The sequence below is a fragment of the Ascaphus truei genome, chromosome 20 (assembly GCF_040206685.1).
Source record: "Ascaphus truei isolate aAscTru1 chromosome 20, aAscTru1.hap1, whole genome shotgun sequence".
Classification (NCBI taxonomy): domain Eukaryota; kingdom Metazoa; phylum Chordata; class Amphibia; order Anura; family Ascaphidae; genus Ascaphus; species Ascaphus truei.
This window is the reverse complement of record NC_134502.1, coordinates 32512279-32523094: the sequence shown is the minus strand read 5'-3', so window position 1 is coordinate 32523094 and position 10816 is coordinate 32512279. Positions and strand designations below refer to the sequence as shown.

The 10816-nt window shown below is 52.4% G+C and overlaps 1 protein-coding gene across 1 annotated transcript; it reads left to right on the top strand.

The window, feature by feature from the left end:
• The first annotated feature begins 271 nt into the window (after positions 1–271).
• Positions 272–10810, top strand: LOC142471429 (uncharacterized). The gene is made up of 2 exons (XM_075578233.1): positions 272–1214; positions 10411–10810. Exons 1-2 carry the CDS (start codon positions 494–496, stop codon positions 10608–10610), a joined length of 921 nt encoding a protein of 306 aa, XP_075434348.1. The 5' UTR covers positions 272–493; the 3' UTR covers positions 10611–10810.
• The last annotated feature ends 6 nt before the right edge of the window (positions 10811–10816 follow it).

The following is a 10816-nucleotide window of genomic DNA, read 5'->3' as shown; positions in this document are numbered from 1 at the left end:
ATCAAATATGACATCGTGTTAATGATTAATGATCCCTGATAAGGGAGTTCTGAGGAGTCAGAGAGGGAGAGATAGGAGGGGAGTGAGTGCTGGCAGCACAGCTATCTCCTCATACAGAGACAGGGAGAGAGGGAGAGAAAGAGAGAGAGAGGGAGAGATAGGGAGAGAAAGAGAGAGAGAGAGGGGAGGGAGAGAGAAGGGGAGAGAAAGGGAGGGGGAGAGAAAGATACAAAGAGAGGGGGAAGGGGGGAAAGAGAGAGAGGGTGGGAGAGAAAAAAGAGGGAGGGACAAGGGGTGAGAGAGGGGAAGAAACAGAGAAAGAAAGAAGGGAACGAGAGAGACGAAGGGAGAGAAAAAGAGAGGGTGTGAGGGAGAGAGAGTGAAAGAGAGAGGGGGAGGATAGACACACAGAGAGAGAGGGAGCGATGATTTAAAGCAATAGACAGAGGGAGAGAGACACTGAGATAACGAGAGAAATAATTAGACATCAGCCATGAGCCTCTGGCACTCGATCTCATCCTTCTTTTCCCCACGGAGACCAACTTCCTCCCACCTCCACCTTCTGAAGGAGAGCCAGCCGCTGCGCGACCTACAGCCCCCCAACCCCGTGGAGCTGAGGGGGGCCCGTTCCATCGAGGAAGGGGCTCTGGAAATGATGTTCCAGGAAAGGGTCTCCCACCTAGGGGGGAGAGAGAGCGTCCTTCTGGTGGGGGAGGCTGGGTACAGCCCGGCCTCAGATGGTGGCAGCAGTGGGATTTTGCAAGAACTCTCGTTTGCTCTGTTTCGGGCGCCAGAAAAGAACGGGTGTGCAAATGAGGGAGGTGAAGGGGCAGCGGAGGGGGACAACAGTGAGGTAAGCTGCCTCACCACCCGGGCCCCCTCCGAATCCAGGATATTTCCGTTCCCAGTCATTTTAACGGTTTTCCGAGACGCATTAATAATGGACTCCCCCAACGTGACCCTCATCAGGGAGGTGCTGAAGGACATCAAGACTAGGACCAAGGGCCGCAAGGTTGCCCTGGTGGGCGTAGCCTACAGCCGGGAGGAGCCGGAGGAAGAAACAAAGATGGAGTCCCAGCTCCGGTTCGGGCAGCTGATGGGGCAGGTGTTCGGGGGTCGTGCGTGGGGGGTCTGCTCCTACGTTCGTACCAGGCCTGAGACCATCCAAGAGGTTAAGAGGACAATAAGGGAGACAGTGGAAGGAGAAGCCAGGGGTGAGTGGAATCCCCTTTACTCTCCCCCTATTAGAAATCCCCTTTACTCTCTCTCCCTATTAGAAATTCCCTTTACTCTCCCCCTATTAGAAATCCCCTTTACTCTCTCTCCCTATTAGAAATCCCCTTTACTCTCTCTCCCTATTAGAAATCCCCTTTACTCTCTCTCCCTATTAGAAATGCCCTTTACTCTCTCCCCCTATTAGAAATCCCCTTTACTCTCTCCCCCTATTAGAAATCCCCTTTACTCTCTCCCTATTAGAAATCCCCTTTGCTCTCTCCCCCTATTAGAAATCCCCTTTACTCTCCCCCTATTAGAAATCCCCTTTACTCTCCCCCTATTAGAAACCCCCTTTACTCTCTCCCCCTATTAGAAATCCCCTTTTCTCCCCCCCCCCCTATTAGAAATCCCATTTGCTCTCTCCCTCTATTAGAAATCCCCTTTACTCCCCCCCTATTAGAAATCCCCTTTACTCTCCCCCTATTAGAAATCCCCTTTGCTCTCTCCCCCTATTAGAAATCCCCTTTACTCTCTCCCCTATTGCGTGGATACCCTCGCCTGTAAAGACACAGGGGGCGGGAATGTCCTGGGACCCCGCTAGTTACTCAGTCCGTGACTATTAAATAACGCCCCACTCCTTCTCCCAATATAAACGGGCAGGGCTCCCCCTGAGTAGAGTACATGATTACACAAAAGAGAGTGGGATCCCCTAGACAACGGGACTTCCTAGCCGCTCTCTTGACGTGCGGTTCTCTGTTGGAGACTTTGGTTCATGCACACACACGCAGAAAGTCTTGTCCACTGTTCATCAAATAAATTGTCCTTTGATATTATCCCACACCTCCGCGTGTGCCCCCCCATATTTTGGAGTTTCTGGGACCACCACTTGTTTGGGGATCCCCCCCTTGTTTTGGGGATATCTTTGCCTGTGCCTCATTGGTTTCATCGAACCTTTCCCTTCCTCTTCCTGCCGCTCTGCTTATGAGGCCTTGTGAGCCTGCCATAAAGTTGTTATTGACTACACGCTTCCTACTGTACATTGGTCTGGAAAAAAAAGTATTTCCCTTTCTCCCCCAAACGTTATCTCGGGGATTTTTAAAGATGGGCTCGTTGAGTCTCCAATTGGCTCCTGAAGTTTTTTTTACGTTCGGATCTGTATATAGGAGCTCTACCAGCGCCTGGTCCGGGAACAGGATTGGTGAGAGGAGGTGAGAAGAATGAATAATCCTTTACCGTGGGATTCAGATCACGCCGGGCATCCACCCGCCGGAGCCATTTAAGGCTTCTGGTGAGGACTCCAACGTCTGCCCTTCTGCCATTGGTGATGGTGGACTCCCTTGAGGTGGAGTGGTCCACCCCTGGATTTAGAGTTAGGGTCAACTCTCCTCCCCAGACCACCCCTCCCCTCATCACCTCTCCCCCAAGCTGTTAAACAAAGTTTGCGAAGAATGTCGAGCTTTTTCCGTTGAGGCCTTAGACATGAGGTCCCGTCCATGCAACGTTCCCACCAAGATCAGGTATCTACCGTCTTTGTCTGCTTTGACTAGGTCTTCTCTCAATTGTACGCCTCTGTCAACTAACATAGTCACGCCTCTTTTTTCTTTGAGTGGCGTGCTTGCTGATATTTGGGGCCGCGTGGGGCGTTGGCAATGAGCTTCCTGTAGTCGGATAATATCTCCCCTCTTCTCTTTTGTCGGCTGACGGTGCGGCTCCCCTTTCACACGGGCCATTGACACCTTTTTTTACGTGGTGTGAGATTATTTTCAGAGATGTTTTGTTTGTGAAGGGACGTGGCTGATGTCCACATAGAGACCGGATGAGCAGGACGCCTCTGGGCGGTTTAAATCAGTACTATTTAGTGATGGGCTTGCCAGGTGTCCGGTATTGAACCTGACTGTCCTGTATTTGCATTCAATAGAGGAACAAAGCTCATCAATAGTGCTCAAAATGACTATAGAGGAATGGTTATGATAATGTCCATATAGACTTTCTTGATTGAAGATGGAGTAATGCAGGCGTCTAATATAAATGTGAGTGATGAGTATATAGGTGAGCGTTGTGTATAGGACATATATATTGAAGTCCTAGGGGTGCTGTGAGTGGAGAATGATTAGCTCCACCACATTACTCCTAATGAGGACAATGTCACACACGCTTGCAACCACCTTGGTAATATACCTTCCAATATAGAAAAGGATAAAAAACTCACATGAGGAAAGCCTGCCTTCTTCTTGTTGATGGCGTGCATCCGTGATAACGATGGATAGATGAGTATACTGCAGGAAGCAGTGTGTCAGGGCACAGCCAAGGATGATCAGGATAACAGCTTGTGGTAAACGGTAATCTTTATTCGAACATCATGGTGCAGACAAAAAAAATGGAGGGTAGCCATTTAGGCGTGAAACACTGCTTCCTGCAGTATACTCATCTGTCCTGTATTTGGACACTGTCCAGTAAAAAATTAGAGGTAATACTGGGGGGGGTAGCGCGGGCGTTTTTGGCGATTAGGGCCTGGACTTCCCCAGCTTCTGGCCTTGTTTTCTCCATTAAGCTTCTTGTTCCTACTCCTCCCCCGTGTCAAGATGGCGGGCAAAGGAGCCCCCCCCCCCCCGGTCCAGCCACCCAAGGTCTCCCATTTGGGTTCGGCTGATCGCCTCCCCCTGCTCCTAATAGAACAAGCGGTCAGTCTCCCCTGGTGGACGAGTCCAGGCACTTCCCCGATTCCCCCTTGGTTTCCCTCAGACCCAGATTCCCTCCGGATAACTCCTACAAAATGGCGGCGTGGAAGGCCGTCCGCCCTCCCTGAGTATCATGGCGGTGGATCGGTAAGGCTGTCAGGCCTCGGGGGGGTGTAGCGGACGCTTACTTGCCGTCACTTGAATCATTTTTCCGATCGGAGATGGGTTTTCCCTCCCGGCCTTGTGTCGCTAGGCGCGTGGCACCATGGGCCCTGCCGCGTTGGGAGAGACTCCCGAAGCTGCGTGGTTCCGGGGGCCGCCCCGTCTTGTAGGCTCGTACGTCCGTCCGCTTCAATCCTGGTCTCCGCGGAACTCTACTAGCTCTCGGGGACAACCTTTCCGCCTGGAGTCTTTCTGGACCACCCGGTCCGGTGGTATCAACGTAGATGGAATGCCGGCGTGAGAACGCTGCACTGACCGCGGCAGGAAAAGGGGAGGGGCTTGTGGTATGGCTGCTTTATGGAAAGGAACAATGCGAGATCCGTCATATGAAAGAAAAACGTGGCCGGGGAAACGGATAGTTACATAGTTACATAGTAGCTACATAGTTACATGGTAGTTACATAGTTACATTGTAGCTACATAGGTACACAGTAGTTACATAGTAGCTACATAGGTACACAGTAGTTACATAGTTACATAGTAGTTACACAGTAGCTACATAGTTACACAGTAGTTACATAGTAGCTACATGGGTACACAGTAGATACATAGTGACATAGTAGCTACATAGGTACATAGTAGTTACACTGTAGTTACATAGTTACATAGTAGCTACATAGTTTCACAGTAGTTACATAGTAGCTACATAGGTACACAGTAGTTACATAGTTACATAGTAGTTAAACAGTAGTTACATAGTAGCTACATAGTTACACAGTAGTTACAAAGTAGCTACATGGGTACACAGTAGATACATAGTGACATAGTAGCTACATAGGTACATAGTAGTTACACTGTAGTTACATAGTTACATAGTAGCTACATAGTTTCACAGTAGTTACATAGTAGCTACATAGGTACACAGTAGTTACATAGTTACATAGTAGTTAAACAGTAGTTACATAGTAGCTACATAGTTACACAGTAGTTACAAAGTAGCTACATGGGTACACAGTAGATACATAGTGACATAGTAGCTACATAGGTACACAGTAGTTACATATTAGTTACACTGTAGTTACATAGTTACATAGTAGCGACATCGTTACACAGTAGTTACATAGTAGCTACATGGGTACACAGTAGATACATAGTGACATAGTAGCTACATAGGTACACAGTAGTTACATAGTTACATAGTAGTTACATAGTAGCTACATAGTTACACAGTAGCTACATAGTTACACAGAAGTTACATAGTTGCTACATAGGTACACAGTAGATACATAGTTACAAAGTAGTTACATAGTTACATAATTGCATAGTAGATGAGGTTGAAAAAATACATATGTCCATCAAGTTCAACCTATGATAAATTTAGATGACAGATACTTTATCCAATATCCATACTTATAGGATATATTGATCCAGAGGAAGGCAAACACAGAACCCCAGTGACATATCATTCAATGATATCTCATAAGGGGAAAAATAAATTCCTTCCTGACTCCCAATGATGAATATTAACGGCCATTTTAGAAAGAAATGCTATTTTCGATATCTATAAATAAGTAAGTGAACGTGTAATGTAAGTTATTCCCCGTTGTTGTTTTGTGAGCAGACGTTTTTCGTACAGTACAGAGCCGTCCCCAGAGACACGCACGCAGGCGCCAGTCAGGCACAGGTCACCCACCTCGGATATGGATACTAGTATTGAGAAACGGGTAACTGGGACGCCCGTTTGGGGACCCCACTGGGACACCGGCCTGGGAAGGAGTTACAGGGCTATAAGGCAGATCCTACAGATGGTGCTAATGGGGGAGATACCGGCAACAGCGGCGACCCCAGAAGGAAGGAGCCAGAGGATAATGTGTTACCCTCCCCTGTCCTGCTGTGAGACGGGGTTACACCGGCCAGGGAAGGGGTTACAGGGCTGAGCGCTCTCACTATAAGGCAGATCCTACAGATGGTGCTAATGGGAGAGATACCGGCAACAGCAGCGACCCCAGAAGGAAGGAGCCAGAGGATAATGTGTTACCCTCCCCTGTCCTGCTGTGAGACGGGGTTACACAGGCCAGGGAAGGGGTTACAGGGCCGAGCGCTCTCACTATAAGGCAGATCCTACAGATGGTGCTAATGGGAGAGATACCGGCAACAGCAGCGACCCCAGAAGGAAGGAGCCGGAGGATAATGTGTTACCCTCCCCTGTCCTGCTGTGAGACGGGGGTTACACAGGCCAGGGAAGGGGTTACAGGGCTGAGCGCTCTCACTATAAGGCAGATCCTACAGATGGTGCTAATGGGAGAGATACCAGCAACAGCAGCGACCCCAGAAGGAAGGAGCCAGAGGATAATGTGTTACCCTCCCCTGTCCTGCTGTGAGACGGGTGTTACACCGGCCAGGGAAGGGGTTACAGGGCTGAGCGCTCTCACTATAAGGCAGACCCTACAGATGGTGCTAATGGGGGAGATACCAGCAACAGCAGCAACCCCAGAAGGAAGGAGCCAGAGGATAATGTGTTACCCTCCCCTGTCCTGCTGTGAGACGGGGGTTACACCGGCCAGGGAAGGGGTTACAGGGCTGAGCGCTCTCACTATAAGGCAGATCCTACAGATGGTGCTAATGGGAGAGATACCGGCAACAGCAGCGACCCCAGAAGGAAGGAGCCAGAGGATAATGTGTTACCCTCCCCTGTCCTGCTGTGATACGGGGGTTACACCGGCCAGGGAAGGGGTTACAGGGCTGAGCGCTCTCACTGTGGGGGTTTCTCATCAGCTCTCTTTATTTTTACATCCCTCTCTCCCTTAATTCTCTCTCTCACTCTCGTAATTTATTTCTGTCCCATTATCGCTTTCACGCACTCCAGATTGTTTGGTCAATCAGGGGAGCTGCCTTTGATAAATAATCAGGTGACAAGAGAGAATTTTTTAGGTTTTAGATCACTGGAGAAAACAGTCTCACTCTGTCACCCTGCGGGGGGAGGGACAGACTCATAGCTCCCTTCTGTCTGTGTCACTGTGTCACCCTGCGGGGGGAGGGACAGACACATAGCTCCCTTCTGTCTGTGTCACTCTGTCACCCTGCGGGGGGAGGGACAGACTCATACTGTAGCTCCCTTCTGTCTGTGTCACTGTGTCACCCTGCGGGGGAGGGACAGGCTCATAGCTCCCTTCTGTCTGTGTCACTGTGTCACCCTGCGGGGGAGGGACAGACTCATAGCTCCCTTCTGTCTGTGTCACCCTACGGGGGGAGGGGCAGACTCATAGCTCCCTTCTGTCTGTGTCGCCCTGCGGGGGGAGGGACAGGCTCATAGCTCCCTTCTGTCTGTGTCACTGTGTCACCCTGCGGGGGAGGGACAGACTCATAGCTCCCTTCTGTCTGTGTCACTGTGTCACCCTGCGGGGGGAGGGACAGACTCATAGCGCCCTCTGTCTGTGTCACTGTGTCACCCTGCGGGGGGAGGGACAGACTCATAGCTCCCTTCTGTCTGTGTCACTGTGTCACCCTGCGGGGGGAGGGACACACTCATAGCTCCCTTCTGTCTGTGTCACTGTGTCACCCTACGGGGGGAGGGACAGTCTCATAGCTCCCTTCTGTCTGTGTCACTGTGTCACCCTGCGGGGGGAGGGACAGACTCATAGCTCCCTTCTGTCTGTGTCACTGTGTCACCCTGCGGGGGGAGGGACAGGCTAATAGCTCCCTTCTGTCTGTGTCACCCTGCGGGGGGAGGGACAGACTCATAGTTCCCTTCTGTCTGTGTCACTGTGTCACCCTGCAGGGGTGGGACAGACTCATAGCTCCCTTCTGTCTGTATTACTGTGTCACCCTGCGGGGGGAGGGACAGACTCATAGCTCCCTTCTGTCTGTGTCACTGTGTCACCCTACGGGGGAGGGACAGACTCCTAGCTCCCTTCTGTCTGTGTCACTGTGCCACCCTGCGGGGGGAGGGACAGACTCATAGCTCCCTTCTGTCTGTGTCACCCTGCGGAGGGAGGGGCAGACTCATAGCTCCCTTCTGTCTGTGTCACTGTCACCCTGCGGGGGGAGGGACAGGCTCATAGCTCCCTTCTGTCTGTGTCACTGTGTCACCCTGCAGGGGGTGGGACAGACCCATAGCTCCCTTCTGTCTGTGTCACTGTGTCACCCCGCAGGGGGTAGGGACAGACTCATAGCTCCCTTCTATCTGTGTCACCCTGCGGGGGGAGGGGCAGACTCATAGCTCCCTTCTGTCTGTGTCACTGTGTCACCCTGCAGGGGGTAGGGACAGACTCATAGCTCCCTTCTATCTGTGTCACCCTGCGGGGGGAGGGGCAGACTCATAGCTCCCTTCTGTCTGTGTCACTGTGTCATCCTGCAGGGGGAGGGACAGACTCATAGCTCCCTTCTGTCTGTGTCACTGTGTCACCCTGCGGGGGGAGGGACAGACTCATAGCTCCCTTCTGTCTGTGTCACTGTGTCACCCTGCGGGGGGAGGGACAGACTCATAGCTCCCTTCTGTCTGTGTCACCCTGCGGGGGGAGGGACAGGCTCATAGCTCCCTTCTGTCTGTGTCACTGTGTCACCCTGCGGGGGGAGGGGCAGACTCATAGCTCCCTTCTGTCTGTGTCACTGTGTCACCCTGCGGGGGGAGGGACAGACTCATAGCTCCCTTCTATCTGTGTCACTGTGTCACCCTGCGGGGGGAGGGACAGTCTCATAGCTCCCTTCTGTCTGTGTCACCCTGCGGGGGGGAGGGACAGACTCATAGCTCCCTTCTATCTGTGTCACCCTGCGGTGGGAGGGACAGACTCATAGCTCCCTTCTGTCTGTGTCACTGTGTCACCCTGCGGTGGGAGGGACAGACTCATAGCTCCCTTCTGTCTGTGTCACTGTGTCACCCTGCGGGGGAGGGACAGGCTCATAGCTCCCTTCGGCCTGTGTCACTGTGTCACCCTGCGGGGGGAGGGACAGGCTAATAGCTCCCTTCTGTCTGTGTCACTGTGTCACCCTGCGGGGGGAGGGACAGACTCATAGCTCCCTTCTGTCATGTGTCACTGTGCCACCCTGCGGGGGGAGGGACAGACTCATAGCTCCCTTCTGTCTGTGTCACCCTGCGGAGGGAGGGGCAGACTCATAGCTCCCTTCTGTCTGTGTCACTGTGTCACCCTGCGGGGGGAGGGACAGGCTCATAGCTCCCTTCTGTCTGTGTCACTGTGTCACCCTGCAGGGGGTGGGACAGACCCATAGCTCCCTTCTGTCTGTGTCACTGTGTCACCCCGCAGGTGGTAGGGACAGACTCATAGCTCCCTTCTATCTGTGTCACCCTGCGGGGGAGGGACAGACTCATAGCTCCCTTCTGTCTGTGTCACTGTGTCACCCTGCAGGGGGTAGGGACAGACTCATAGCTCCCTTCTATCTGTGTCACCCTGCGGGGGGAGGGGCAGACTCATAGCTCCCTTCTGTCTGTGTCACTGTGTCATCCTGCAGGGGGAGGGACAGACTCATAGCTCCCTTCTGTCTGTGTCACTGTGTCACCCTGCGGGGGGAGGGACAGACTCATAGCTCCCTTCTGTCTGTGTCACTGTGTCACCCTGCGGGGGGAGGGATAGACTCATAGCTCCCTTCTGTCTGTGTCACCCTGCGGGGGGAGGGACAGGCTCATAGCTCCCTTCTGTCTGTGTCACTGTGTCACCCTGCGGGGGGAGGGGCAGACTCATAGCTCCCTTCTGTCTGTGTCACTGTGTCACCCTGCGGGGGGAGGGACAGACTCATAGCTCCCTTCTATCTGTGTCACTGTGTCACCCTGCGGTGGGAGGGACCGACTCATAGCTCCCTTCTATCTGTGTCACTGTGTCACCCTGCGGGGGGAGGGACAGTCTCATAGCTCCCCTTCTGTCTGTGGTCACCCTGCGGGGGGGATGGACAGACTCATAGCTCCCTTCTATCTGTGTCACCCTGCGGTGGGAGGACAGACTCATAGCTCCCTTCTGTCTGTGTCACTGTGTCACCCTGCGGTGGGAGGGACAGACTCATAGCTCCCTTCTGTCTGTGTCACTGTGTCACCCTGCGGGGAGGGACAGGCTCATAGCTCCCTTCTGCCTGTGTCACTGTGTCACCCTGCGGGGGGAGGGACAGGCTCATAGCTCCTTCTGCCTGTGTCACTGTGTCACCCTGCGGGGGGAGGGACAGAGTGTGTGTATATATATATATTTGTATAATTGAAATATTAAAAAAAAAAAAAAACGAATTTTTTTATACATAGTACATGCTAAATATTAAGAATACCTTATCATAATTATAATACGCACAGAGTTAATTAACAGACTGACAATAGCTGACTCAGGAGCTAACACCCTGACCTCTCTGCTCATTCCAGGCCAAGACCCGAAGAAGCCCCAAGAAGACCCTACCGATGACCTTGACGTGTCCTTCAAAGACCTTGTGTCCCGTTTAGGGGGGGAAAGAGCGATTCCTCCTGGTGGGGACCATCTGCCCCTCTGCCCGTCTCACCGAACGAGCCGGGATCTTCAAAGAGCTGACCGGCGCCCTCTTCGGAGAAGATTGGGAAGCCACTGACGCCAGCAGTGGTGTTGGCGGCGAGGAATGTGTGTTGACATCAGGGAGTGGAGGTGGGAACTTGAAGGAGTGCACCCAACTCCCCAAACCAAGGTCTTTCCCCTATCCCCTCATTCTGGTGGTCTTCCGCTCCACGTTCCTCAAGGACGACCTCAACAGGTCCCAGGTCAAGGAGATATTGGTGGACATCAAGGCAAGGGCGAGGA